The sequence below is a fragment of the Marmota monax genome, unplaced genomic scaffold, assembly GCF_021218885.2.
Source record: "Marmota monax isolate L192 unplaced genomic scaffold, Marmota_monax_Labrador192_F-V1.1 WCK01_AAM20220418_F8-fsc00005, whole genome shotgun sequence".
In the NCBI taxonomy this organism is placed as follows: domain Eukaryota; kingdom Metazoa; phylum Chordata; class Mammalia; order Rodentia; family Sciuridae; genus Marmota; species Marmota monax.
In genome coordinates, this window is record NW_026692254.1 from 3432928 (window position 1) to 3447579 (window position 14652).

A 14652-nucleotide genomic window follows, 5' to 3' on the forward strand; every position below is an offset into this window, starting at 1 on the left:
TGTGTTTTAATCAGCTTTTTTGTTGCTGTAACCCAAAGACCCAACAACAACATAGAGGGGGGAAAAGATTATTTTGGCTCATGGTTTCAGAGGTTCAGTCCACAGATGGCCAACTCCACAGTTCTGGGTCCAAGGTAAGGCAGTACATCACAGTGGAAGGATGCGGCAGAGGACAGCAGCTCCACACATGAGAAAGCAGAGAGAAAGCTTTCCGCGTCAGAGACAAAATGTAAATCCCAAAGGCACACCCCCCAGGGATCTACTTCCTCCAACCACAACTTACCTGCCTGTAATTACAACTCAGTTAATCCACATTAGTTTATACCTCTCATAATCTAATCATGTATCCTCTGAAAACTTTTGCATTGTCTCACACATGAACTTTTGGGGGACACCTCATATAGAAACCATAATAAGGGTAAAGTGTTTTTAAAATTCTGGGAGTGTGAAGCAATATTAGTACAGAATGTCTCCTGCACCAAGGTGAAGAATTTGGTTGTAGCCAGCAAAATGGTTCTCATCACCTGGCAATGGTCCCACTCCACACCCACCCACATCCTCTTGATACCTCATTAGATGCCCAAGAATATTAATCTCAACCTAGAGGATACACACACCTGGATCTACAGAAGGGAACGCCCTCCTCCTTATATCACAAATTAATCAAGAAGTACTTGAGATTTTACACTAGTCTCTTGTGCGTTGAGTTGAACTTTTTCCTTGTGTTCAAAAAACTCTGATCAGATTTAGTTTCGGATTCATAGGAACCAAGAAACAAAGTCTGACCTGAAGAAAATTCCCCAAGCTAACTTACCAGCTCTGGTTTTTCTCTTAGAAGAGTCATAAACCTGGGGATAGAGTGAACTCAGTGGAAAATGTGGGCAGCCCCAAAAGGTGATGATTCAGTGGTGCTTAATTCCTAATGCTCAGCCCTACATGGTTTGGGGAGGAGCAATGTGGGAAAGCAATTAGAAATCTCAGTTCAGAGTTTCAGATGCCAGAACAGCCCAATGTGACTGCCAATTCCTTAGGTCTAATGTCAGCTGTCACCGTTTTCCACCAAGGAGGCTCCTGTCCCATCTGCCCTCATCATCCCAGCAGAGAGTGTCCTGTCTCACATTGTCCTCAGAGATGTTCCTCTGCATCCAAGAGGACATCCCATGGACTACTTCAAGCTGGAAGCTAAACCTTACCTTTCTCTTTTCCAGTCCCATGTCCCTGGCTGGCTATAGATGACAGGTAAGCCACCAGGTGAACTCCTGGTCCCAAGGATGCAAGCAAGCAGGTGAAGGGGCCATTGTGACTGTTGAGGGTACAATCACAGTGGAATGATTGGCCTGGGAGTAAATCTCAACTCGAAAGCCATTTATCTTTGAATAAAATATAAGTTCGTGTAACTTTTGGGGGAGTGTTTGCTTTTATCCAAACCTGAGAAAATGGAATTAAGCATTTGCACTAATCAAGGTATTCAGATGATGCCCTTTGTCGTTAATGCACCAAGTACCATATGAGTTTTGAGGTGACTTCTCTCATGAGCCACACATCTATCACAGAAAATTTTTAGGATAAACTTGATTGTTGTAATGACTGCTTCCTTTACAACACTTCCCTATAAACTATAATCTAAATCCAACAGATTATAATTGTTATAGCTACAAATTACAATCTCTATGAGCTTCAAATCAGGGGGAGAACCAAATAAAATTTTCTAATATGGAAGTAGAAGGAAGACTCAGGTAGAGATGCCAGATTAGCAGCATCTTCTAATGCATAAATTGAACTTTGAAAACTACAACAAACTACAACCCATGGATCAAATCCAGCCCATTACCTGTGTTTGCAACAAAGTATAGCTTTGTCTACTTACTTGTATTGTCTGTGCCATGCTACAACAAGGGAGTTCAGGAGTTATAACAAAGACTGTGTAGCCTAAGATCTGGCTCTTTAGTGAAAAAGTTGCCAACCTCTGCCCAGTTCTCCCTCCTAACCCACCTGGAGATCTCCTGTTAAGTTTCCACATGGGCCAAAGGCCAGCCACTCTGTCTCTCTGCCAGGGAATGTTCACTTGCTGCAGAGATGCACCAAGCCTACTGCTCAGCAAGCCAGTTAAGCATGGCTTCAATGCCTCAGGGCCACCTTCAACTGGGGGGATGGGAGCTGTTGTACATTTCAGCGTCCTCACCTCCTGTTGGGACAATTGAAAGAATGTTCTACCTAGTCTCTTCAAAAGACTCCAGTAGAAGGAAGCCCCAGTTTCCCCCAGTGGTGACCTGCTCATTGATGTATCCTATGACATATCCCTTCCTTGTCTCATCTCCACTTCTTTATAAATCATGAGGCAGAACCCACAATAGTGATTTTAAGAAAGTTTACTAATCGGGCACCATAAACTGAGTATCAAGAATTGTTACCTAGTTAATTCAAAGGTCAAAAGAGTAAATATCACATGGACCAAGGAGTTTAAGGTACATGGGAGCTAGGGGCCTACACACAAGCTGCCTGGTGCATGAAGGTGCAGGCAAATGATCCCAGCCCATGAGAGAACCCCTAGGCCACCTATCCCTCCAAGGGGGTACTTCAGCCTGTCTCATACATTAGGACCTGAAAGATGGTGAGCTATGCCTGGATAGGGTAAAGCCAAACAAAACTTTCCCGGAAGTACTTATCAGTCCTGATGGGCCAATTGGTCATCTGAGCTGGGGACAGGGGATGGGAACTACCTAGTAGTTGAGTTCCTCTGAGGTTTCCCTCAGGGCAGCTGGAACTCTTGTTCCAATTGTACCTGGTAAAGCAATGCTTAGAGGTCTTGGAACTGAAGTGATCTCAACCTGTTCTCCAACTCTTGAGTGGATAAGAAGCCTAGCTGGCTGGGGTGGGACCCGAATGCAAGTACTAGCAGGCTCCTTCTGGTCAGCACAACTTCAGGAAGCAGCTAGCTTCCACCCTAAGGAGACAGGTTGCAATTAATGCCACTTGGAAGCATGGAGAGAGGGCCCATGGTACAGAGATCCAGACCTCTAAGGAGGGGGATCAACAAGCTAGTGAAGGTATCCCTGGGGCCATTGTCAGGAGGCTGGTTCTGAAAAATGCTAGAAAAACTAAAGTCTGGACAACACCACTGCCCAGGAAGGAGCAGGATGAGGAAGCAGTCAATCTGATCAGGCTTCTGGGAACAAACACCATTGACCAGGTGGCTATGAAATTGATATTTCACAGTTCTGGAGACTGGGAAGTCCAAGATGAAGGCAATGCAGATTTGGTGTCTGGCGAGGACCCACTTCTGGTTCACAGATGGCACCTTCTCATTCTAATTTCACATGGTAGAAGGGCATCTCTGGAGCCCCTTTTATAAGACCAATAGTCCCATTCATGAAATCTCCACCCCTCGACCTAACCACAGTTCAAAAGCTCCACCTCCTCCTACATCACCTCAGAGTGGAGACCGCAACATGAATGCAGGGTAGAGGGACATTCAGATGTGGACAGGAACCAAAAGCCAACAGGACAGAGCAGGTCCTTCTCCCTCCCGATTCTGTGACCTTTCACTCTTCCCTGCTCCCCTCTGACAGAACTTCCAGAAAACTGCTGGCAAAGCAGGATCAAGAGTGCAGAGTCCTGGCTTCAGCATGGCAGAGGAGAGAGAAGGGCAGGTTTGGGGCAACGGACAGGAGATTACCACCCTGGACACTGAGCTTCCTACAACCAAGGTTCTAGCAAACCATTTGCACCCAGAGCTCATTTAGAGTCTGTTTGGGGAACAATCCAATGTAATTCAAACCTGCTTCAGTTCTCTGTTGATAGCAAACCTCAACAATTAGTAGTTATCTTTGGAAACTTTGGGATTGCAAGCAAAAAATAAATTATCTCTAATGAAGCAAAAGGCATTATGTCAAAAGCATGTGGAGAAGCTCTTGTAACTGAAGGAAATCCTAAAGAACTGGCCATAAACATCTCAAAAAAGGGGCAGAGATTGGAGCAAGTCTGTGGACCTAGATACACAGCAAGAACCAGAGCACCCTCTTCAGAGGGCAAGCCCAGGCATTTTCAGCCTTGGTCTTACTGGACTCAGATTTCAAATTTCAAAGAGATGGGTATCTGATTGATTTAGTTTTGTGGTCATTTGCCCAGCTGAAGACCAGAGGAAGGCCAGATATTGTGCAGGACTGTAGCCTGAGAAATGGTCAGTATTACTGGGCAGGGAAGGGCAGCAGATGCCAATCAACTGTCTTAGGTCAGGTTTTCAAGAAGCCAACCCCAAGACAAGGAGTCAAGGGCAGATTTAATTGAAAGAAAGCATCTGTGCAGAGGAGCAGAGTGAAACGGGAGAGGAAGGAGACACAGGACATGTTGATAAGTGGTTGTTAAAACTGTGGACATGTGGGGCTCAAACCCCCTGGGGTCCTCCAAGAGACTGTCTTTAATATGTTTCCATTATCCCGACAGAGAGAAAAGAGCTGGGGTACTTATCCACCAGGTCCTGTCCAGCCTTGGATGAGTGAGGGTTACTCCCAGAAGCAAGAACGCCCCAGGATTCCCAACCTGCCCAGTGTGGGGACCAAGCAGCTTCTAGGGCCACAGGAAAACCTCAGGCAGAGAGTCACATGTGCTTGAGTGTGGGCATGAACCAGAACAGCAGGGCACCAGAGTCAGGTGTTGATACAGCAGCAGTGACTGGAACATTTAGAGATGAGAGGGGCAGGGAGTTCCAATGCAGTTTCTTTAGGGAGGAGGAGCTGGGGGAACATCTCACTCCTAAGGCTGCTTCAGGGAATAGGAAGCCTGTCACCCATGCTATTGGGAGGCCTACTCTGAGCCACCAAGTTTACAACACTTTACATAAAAATGAATGACTTTGTGCTTATTTTCAGGGACTTCAGGAAGAGTAAATACCAGGAAATGCTATTCTACAGCTTTCCAGGGGACAATGGAAACAAGCAAGGGTAGTGTAGAATAGCCACCAAGAAAATAAGCAAGTGGGGCTAATCCCTGGGACCCTAGGGAAAGGGGGAAGAGACCAAGAGCCCAACTATGTCCAAAGTATATATTGCAGTCAGTCTTGCCTTTCACACCATGGACTCTCCTTTCAAGCTCAGGTGATTCTGCCAGCAAATGAGGCTCACCTGGTCCCTCACCTCCTTCCTACTCTGGTCCCATTTATTTCTCCTGTTTGAACAGACCATGTCAATTCATGCCCCAGGGCCTTTGCACTTGTAGTTCTTTCTGCCTCGAATGCTCTTACCTCAGGTCTATACAAGATGTCCCATTTTGTCATTCAGATCACAATAAGTCACCTCCACACGGTCTTCCCTTAATCGTCCAATCCCAAGTAGACCCCTACTCATTCCAGGATGTAACAATATTTGATTTACTTCATACTATTGTCTCTATCTGGTTTTCTTACTTAGTTATCTGTCTACTTGTGCATTGTCTTCCTCTCCAACCAGAACATCAGGACTTTGTGTGCAGGGCCACATCAGATTGTTCTTTGTTGTTTCTCTGGTACCCAGAACCAGGCTAGCATGGAAGAGACACTCCATCCATTTTTCTTGATTAATTGATTAAATATAAAAATGACTTTTCATTCCAAAATGATACTCCTTGCCTTTTTAAACAAGAATATTAACTGACATATAATTCACAAAATAAAAATGACTTAATGAGGAAAAGAAAGGGTTGGTGATGGCTATTCATGTTGAATGTAATAGACACACTGGCCCAACTCCCTACCTCCTGGGATCCAGCTAATGGTTTCCATTATTCTTTCTTAAGTTTTTTAATTATAAATATTTCATATGAGATCAAGCACATTCAGGGTGACATGGCCTTAGACAAAGTATTAATATTATAAACTGTGGAATGAAGTAGATTTTCCATTTATCCTTTAGGAAAAAAAAAAACAGCAAAAACACTTTCTTTCTTGAAATAAAAACCTAAGTGAATTCAGAACAAGACTGTTTAAAGCTTTAAGGAAAGGTGACTCCAATTAGCATTCTGTCATTCATAACAGAAATGATAGAATGTCATTTGTGACTCAATTTTTCTCTCATAATGTGTAGCTATCTTACCAGATTTTTTAAGTCAATGTGATAATCCACTTAAGCACATTCACTTAGTGTCCATAGTGTATTTTGAACCCTCTATGTGAAGGAGTAATTTTTTAAACTGGTATGAATTAAAATTTATTTTTGACCATGAATAGAAAAATATATGTCTATTGTTATATTACGTACATGTACAAATATGTAACAATGAATTCCTCTGTTCTGTATATAATGCACCAATAAAAAATTCTCTGGAAAAAAAACTGTAAAAAAAATTTAAAAGAACAATAAGTGCCTAGGGCAAATAAAAATTTGTTTAGGCTAAGAGTGTAGCTCAGTGGTAGAGTACATGCTGCATACACAAAGCCCTGTGTTCACTCCCCAGTCCCAATAATAATAATAATTATTATTATTATTAAAGATCCTGATTTGGTATGATTTTTTAAGAATGTGCCACAGTAAGTACTTGTATGCATGTATGTGTGTATATTCAAAAGTGTACACTCACGTGGGAGAGGGACAGGTGACTAACTGAAATCATAAATTAAATGGGAAAATCTCCTCTTAACACTTTCAGGCACATAATATATGCTCTATGAATATTTATAAGACGAATTCACCAACTTCTAAATCAGGAATTTATGCAGTGACATTCAAACTTGCTTTCTAAAACCCCACCTAGGATTGCAATCTCTGGGTGAGAAAATTTTAAGCATATCACACAAAGTACACGTGGTGCCTAATGCAGTGGCAGAAGGCATTGAGGCCCTGCCTATATCCACTCAACCTTACTATTACCACGTATTTCCATGCCTGACTTCCAAAGGCTGCCACCTGTACTTCTTTGCCAGAGGGCTTTCTTGGCACCCTAAGAGTACACCTCCCACTGATGATGAAAGCTGGTGGATCAATGCTCCAGTTCCCTTGCCCCATGCACAGAGTAACTCTAAGGCACTTACTCTCCTCTGTCTCCTGGAGTTGTTCAATGGGATTCAGTTCTGCTGGCCCTCTGCGTGGAACGATTTGGCAAAAATCTCCTACTGCATGCTTTTTCCTCCTGTCTCCCTCTCCACTCCCCAAATGGCACTTCCTAGGACCACATTCCAAAGAAACTTTTACATTCAAAAGTATTTGCTTCAGGATCAGCTTCTGGGGAACTGAAATTAAGACAGGTACTTCCAATTAGCTTATCTCTAACAAAACCCTCATCCACTGGAACATGTGCCTGGGCTTAGAATAGAATGAAATGAGCCTCTATCATCAGTAAGCATCTTTCTCCATGAAATCCTGATACTGAGATTTTAATGAGTCTCTAAATGAACCATGATGAAGAGCAAGTCTCTCTCCTGAACGAGGATGGGTTGGTGTCCATTTAGCGGAGCATCCCTGTCCTGAGTGTGGCTGACCACCCACATTCCCAAGGCCAAATGAACTAGACCAGGGGTATGGTGCAAGCAAAAAAAACGTTTTAATGACGGTTCATTGACATGCCAGATGGGTCCACCGTGATCTAATTCAAACAGGAACCCTCACTCTTTTATCATTTGTTCTAAAATATCAAAGCATTTTCCCTACGGTGGCCCCGAGAACATTTTCTCCCATTGAGCCTGGGCATTTTAGGAGCCCTTCTCTCCCAATTTCTTGTTTGCCTTTGTCTTCCCAATCACCGTCTCCACAATCACAGCCGTTTCTTCATATGTCTGAATGCTCTCTGTTGAAATCTTCTCAATGGATTCCACCACTTCCACCTTCTTGAAAGTCAATGCCCTGGGGGGGCTTTTATCCAGCAGGCTGCTGCTCTTACTCCCAGGATCCCCTGGTCTACCTTCATGGGCCCCAGCCCTTTGAGACTGGGGTGTAGATGGTCTCTCGGAACCAGGTATTGTCTCAGGACAGAGTTTCTTGGACTTCTCCTCTTCCTTCTGGTCATCGTCTTTCTCCCCAGGACTCTTCACATCTTTGGAATTTGTCCCACTCTCCTTGTCTGTAGTCTCCTCTTCAGTTGGGTGTTCATCTTCTTTCTCCTGGGGACCCTCCTGTCCATCCTCCAAAGGTGGCGTGGGCTGCTCAGGAGTAGGAGTGGGCTCCCCTTCGCTATCAGGATGCGTAGAGTCTTCTTCGGTGGAAATCACTATTCCACCCTTGGCTGGGATGGAGGGGGAATAGAACTCAGGGTCCTTATAACTAGCATCCCCTGTGACCATCACGTGCCGCCCTTTGGTGTAGAGGTCAGCAGGGGGCTCGGGCACAGGCTCTTTGGTGCCCTTCACTTTATCCTTGATCATCTTGCATAGTTTCCCAAAGGCTTTGCTGATCTGTCCTCCATCTGGCACATCCTCTGGGTCCCCTTCTTGTGTTAGGAGACTTGCTTCTCCACCCCCTGATTCAAGCTTAAATTCATCTTCCTCTTTAAGTACCACCTGCACTGGTTTTGTATCTTCCACACGTTTTAATGGTGGGTCTTCCAGAGTTTCATCTACTTTATCTTGAGCTATAATCTCCTTTCTCCTTGGAATATTCTTAGGGAGGCCTTTTTGTCTGGGTTTTGCTGCTGTTATATCCTGCAGAGCCCTAGTAAGATCTAAAAAAAAAAAAAAAAAAATTAAAAAGCAGGAAGTCAAGTATAAAATTGTCAATAAAAGGGAATAAAAATGCATTCATTGAAAAATATACTAACTGAATTAGAGACAAACATCTAATGCTAGGATGGGATTTACTATATATAGGTCAAAAACAATGGAGTTCTATTGTTCCTCATTCCATGTTGAGGTTCTAGCTCTGCCAAGCTTTGTAACTTTGGTAGACAAGTCAACTTGTTCCTTCAGTGATTCCCCAAAGGGAAAGGAAAGTGCTACTTTTTCTGAAGCTCATAGTTCTACCCACTAGGAACCCATTCCACAAAGTTGTTCTCTCAACAGAGTTAGAGAGACACAGGAAAACTGCCCAGGACTCTGACGTGGTCAGATGTTGTCAGGCTTGGAAATGGAATCCATCCACGGCATATCTCCCTCACTCCACATTTATCCCAACAACCTATATAAATATGACCACCCTTTAGTCAGCATTCCCTTCTCCTCAGCCAAAATAGGAAGTGATGCTATTAGATACAGAAACAATAGGAATTCTGTATTCTCAAGACCTACCCATTCCTTCACACTGGAATGGAAACATTAGATGCTGAAGAAAACAAAAATCTTACCCTGTGAAATCTCCAAGGCTTTCCAGCTCCGCTTATACAGTGATTTCAGAACTTTTTAATCCCCAGCATCTTTTCCATTCCCTCCCACTGGTAATCCCAGGCCTAAGAAGGACATAGCACCAGCATCTAACATGGACTAACCCTCAGTGAGGAGAGCTGAGTGAGTAAAGATGGCAGCCATGGGTCCTGAAACCATAAAGGACAACAGGATGCAGGCAGGGATGTCAAAAGACAACTGGTCTGAGAGGAAAGATGCTTACAGGACCAGCTACAGAATTCCAGGGCCCCGTGCAAAAGAATAATGCAGAGTTCTTGTTCAAAATTATTACCAATTTCAGGAGAAGGCTGGAAAAGCACCAAGCCAGGATGGACTCTTCTGAGTGTAGCCCTGTGCCAGGGTCATGGGCTCATGGAGCTGGCCCTGGGTGTCTACCAGCAGGACTGCTGCACATCCAACCATGTTCTGACTCTGGAACCCCAATTGCAAAAACCCTGAGCTGGTTCCCTGAGCTGCCTGAGAAACATGGATTTAAAGACTGTATAAAATCCAGCAATCCCACTTGCAGGTATTTACCAAAAGATTTGAAATCAGGGTGCAGAAGAGACACCTGCACTCCCGTGTCTATTGCAGCATTATTCCCAATAGCCAAGACACAGACTTAAACTAAGGGGCCGTCTACAGATGAACGAGTAAAGAAAATGTGGTAAAAATGCACAAGGAATACTATTCAACCTTTACAAAGAGGGAAATTCTGTTGTGTGAGACAACATGAATGGAATTGCAGAACATTATTATGCTAAGCAAAATAAGCCAGGCACAGAAAGGTAAATACTGTATGATCTCACTTATATGTGGGATCTAGGACAATTGAACTCACAGAAGCAGAGAGTAGATGGTGGTTCCCAAGGGCTGGTGGTAAGAAGAATAAGGAAATGATAATCAAAGGGTACAAAATTTGAGTTAGACAAGAAGAATATGTTTGAGTGGGTTTTTGGGTTTTTTTTTTTTTTAGTCCTATTGCATGGTCTGGTAAATATAGTTGAAGAATATTGTATATTTTGAAATTGCTGAAAGCAAATTTCAAATGTCCTCACCTCAAAAAAATGTTACATATTCAAGTTGATGAATATGTTATCCAGCTTGATTTAATTATTCTACTTTGCATTCATAAATCATGACATCATCTTAGATCACATAAAATTTATATAATTATAAATTACCAGCTTATAATAAAAATAAAAGCCCTAACAGTGAAAGTATCAACATTATCACCTTCTCTTCTCTCTCAAAATGTTGTGCTTATTCAGAATGGGGAGATTCAGATATGAGCTGATGCCTCACAGGTGTGTAAAACATTCCAACAAGGCCAAATAGGGACCCGGTGTGGTGGAACATGACTGTAATCCCAGCAGCTCGGGAGGTTGAGGCAGGGGGATCACAGGTTCAAAGCCAGCCTCCTCAACTTGGTGAGCCTCTAAGCAATTCAGCAAGACCCTGTCTCTAAATAAAATATAAAAAAGGTCTGGGGATGTGGCTCAGTGGTTCAGCACCCGCTGTTTCAATCCCCAGTACCAAAATAAATAAACACCAAACATTGGAAGGCAGAAGCCATATTTGCCAAACAAGCAGTTCCTGCTGAATTGTTTTGTTTTGTTGTTTGTTTGAGATGGGGCTCTCTCTATGGTGCCCTGGTTGGCTTCGAATGCCTGGGTTCAAGAGATCTTCCTGTGTCAGCCTCCTGAGTAGCTGAAATTATAGGTGTGCACCCCCACACCCAGCTTCTGCTCAGTTTTGAAGGGAAGAGAGAATGAACGATAACTGAGCATCTACTCTGCAACCAAACACTGGATTAAACTTTGCAAAGCTTAAGTTCATTTAATTCATGGAAAAAATATAATTCAATATCCATTTCTTATTATAGTGAAAACTGAATTGTATTTCTTCCCTCAATTAAATGCCTGATGTTCAAGGATGGCATTCCCAAGGTGGGCTATAACAACAGTCAGTTTTTCTCTTTATAAACTTTTTGGCTCAGTTACTTAGCACCCAAGGGAGCATATCAGAAAGGGAGAGAAGAAGACCTCCCTCACATAAAAGCATTTAATTTCCAGATAGATAGGACGAGAGCATGAATGTCAAGGTCAGGAGGAAAGCTTAGATTTTTTTACATTTCTGCTGAGACACAAAAAAGAGGAGACCAGGGTTGGAGAGTGTTACCTTTCCGGCCAGATCCAAGGCTAAGAGAGGAGCCATGACTCGGGGTGAACATGGTTATGGGAGTCTCAATGAAGGCGGAGCTCAGCCTGGCAGAAAGAACCAGAGAGAGAGTATGGTGCCACCTTTAATTCATCAAGCCAACCACACAAAGGGGTTGGGGGGAGGGTAAAAGCAATTGCTATAATTTTGAACAAAACTGAAAAAAGTTTTCTGTAGATCAAGCTCATGAATTATATGTAAATGTAAACTGATAGCCACATAGACATTTATACATTAGATGAGGACATAAAAACTCATTTCTTTGAGCTCAAGTCATAAACCATAACACATAGCCATGGAAATATTGCACAGTGATTACTTATAATATAAAATGCCACTTCTCTGTTGGATTGGAGTTTTTGTGTTGTTGTTCTTTTTGTAATTGAAGAGTGGCCAATCCAGGCTTAAGTATTTAGGGCAAACATGGAATAACTTATTTTTTTTTTTAAATAATACATGTCACATATAAACAGAAGGAAAAATGTTAAAAGCAACTGAGATTAAACAACTGGTGAATCTGGGTAAAGTATATTTAGGAATTATTCTTGTAACACTTCTATCAGTTTGAAACTGTATCAAAATTCAAAGTTATAAATAAACTAACCAAAGCAATACCCAGTTAACTTTTGGACATGTTCTGCCCCTCCCCAAAAAGAAAAATGATCACAAGGGTATTTAAATGCAGTTCAAGACTTATTTTCATAAATATGCTCATAAAGCATATATAATATATAAATATATATATATATATGTATTTATATATATATATAATAAGGAATGCTACAAGGCACACTGAGCATAATAACTAGAGAGGAAATAGGAAATAAAATCTTGCTTTTCCTACTAAGCAGGAAAGACATCAGCTAAGATAGACCACCCAGAGTGGAGGGAAGTACTGCCCACTGTGGGGCACTTGGGGCAGGGGAAGACTTATCTTTTAGTTCACTCTACATCCAGGAAATAAGGAGGATCAAACTGAAAAATCATAATTCAATGCTTATCCTATTCTATGAAGAAAACCAATGGATGTGTCAACATGGCGATAGATGCAGGTGCAAGGGGGTGGGGGCAGGGGAGAAGAAAAGAGGATTTCCCCAGCAGTCTTAAAGTAAGTGGGGTTCAAGTCACAGTTCTGTTATAAAGGAAACCAGAAGGCACATTGATACCCACATTACTGACCTGCCCAGAGGGTAATGACCATGACAATTGCAGCAATACCTCTGAGCACCCATCAAGTGCCATACAGTATACTAAGGACCTCACCTGCAGCATCTCATCCCACAGTCCTGATCATCCCACCTGCTAAACTGCTTATGTCCCCAGAACCCTGTGGGCACAAAGCAGCCTTCTCCGGTCACCCTACTTACAATTTCAAGCATCACTTCATCATCACTCCCTTTCTCTCTCCCAAAACTTCCTCCATACCACTTGTCACAGGTTACATCCTGTTACAAATTCACTCCTCTTCTGTCTCCTCCACTAGAATTCTAGCTTTTTGTGTTTCATTTCCTGCCACATCCCCACTACCTACACCTGTGCCTGGCACATAGTAGGTCCTCAACAAGGACTGATATAATGCATAAGTAACCAGGATGGAGAGACCAGTACGCAGAGGCATGCCCACACCTGTTGCCTTCGATCTCAATGATCCGATGATACCGATCCAGCTCGTTCCTCAGAGTTTGCTGGGCCACGGCCAGCTGCCGGCAGTCATAGGAAGACCTCTCCAGTGTCCGCTCAGCCTCCTCGATCTCCTTCCTCAGGCTTTCGATCTGCTCGTTGTAAAGCTGAATCTCGTCATCATAACACTCGTGGGCGTTTTTAATAGCTTGTTCCAGGGTCGTTGTCTGTGGGCAAAGACACACTGCCAGGAAATCCATCCCACCCTCTCCCCAAGATGTGGACTTCACCAGGAGAAACTGATCTCTGTCTACAAAGTTCCATTTGCTTCATTTGTTTCTCTGTAAGTTGGAGACTAGCAATGACTCATTTGGAACCTCTTCAAACAAAGAAGAATTTAAAAACTGAGCTCCTATCTCCTAGCATGAACTTCAGCCCCCTGTAGGATTAGCCCACAAGGGGACCCATCCTCCTGGCAGAGTGAAGATGACAAACCCAGAAAATAAAAAGAAACCTGCTGCCCACAGAGTGATCTGCGTCAGATAAAGTATGTTCTCCATACCTTAATGACTTAGCATAAACTTGGTAGCCAAAACTGAAGTCGAAAGAGTACATACGAAATAGATAAGATCTACTTTTACTGAAACAAATATGAGGGAAAAATTTTTTCTTGTTCTTATTCAGCTAAGAGAATGCTTTAATTTTCTCCTGAGTTTTAATCAGTAGTGTTTTATTTATGTTTTACTGGCTAAAATGTGTGTGTGAGCGTGTGTGTGTATGTTCATGCACATGCATGCTTGTGTATATATAAAATGATATTAGATGCCTAGGATGCATGAGGCCCTGGGGTCGATACCCAGCACTGCAAAAAAATAAAAGAAAACAATGTTAAGGAAGACAATTTTTATGTTAATTCAAGGTAAAAATCAAGGTAGAAAAAGAGAAAGAGGGGGGGATAGTAGAGGATAGGAAAGGCAGCAGAACACAACAGACACTAGTATGGCAATATGTAAATCAATGGATGTGTAACTGATGTGATTCTGCAATCTGTATATGGGGTAAAAATGGGAGCTCATAACCCACTTGAATCAAAGTGTGAAATATGATATATCAAGAACTATGTAATGTTTTGAACAGCCAACAATAAAAAATTTAAAAAAAAGAGAAAGAGGGAGTTTTATTTTCCTTTTAAGAGCTTCTGACAATGATAAAGACTCAAAAAAGCACTTGTTTACAAGTTTAATACCTGTAAGTCATGACCCTTTTACAATCTCATTCTACATAGGAAAGAATTTGACATGCACAGCCCTCAAAATCAAGATGTAACAAAAATACTACTTCTACCTAGAGCAGTGTATTTCAAACTGCAATGTACATTAGAACCACATAAGGATGGTAAGATTCTGACTCAGTAGTTCTGAGAAGGAAGGGGCCAGAGACTGTCTTTCTAACCAGCTTCCACAGGATGTGGATATGCTGGTCCATCGGCCACACTTGGAGTCATGGAAGGTGGGGAGGGTAGAGAGGTATCTACA

At 42.6% G+C, this 14652-nt stretch overlaps 1 protein-coding gene across 3 annotated transcripts in view; it reads right to left on the minus strand.

Moving 5' to 3' along the window:
• Positions 1-7485: 7485 nt before the first annotated feature.
• Bfsp1 (beaded filament structural protein 1) overlaps positions 7486-14652 on the minus strand; it is a 71686-nt gene continuing 64519 nt past the window's right edge. For all 3 annotated transcript variants that reach the window (XM_046434486.2, XM_046434496.2, XM_046434475.2), the window contains 3 exons: positions 13124-13344; positions 11459-11544; positions 7486-8622 (listed from right to left, as the gene is read on the minus strand). In XM_046434486.2, the coding sequence (XP_046290442.1) occupies positions 7658-8622; positions 11459-11544; positions 13124-13344 (1272 nt within the window). In that variant the 3' untranslated portion in view covers positions 7486-7657. The remainder of the gene's footprint in view (positions 8623-11458; positions 11545-13123; positions 13345-14652) is intronic.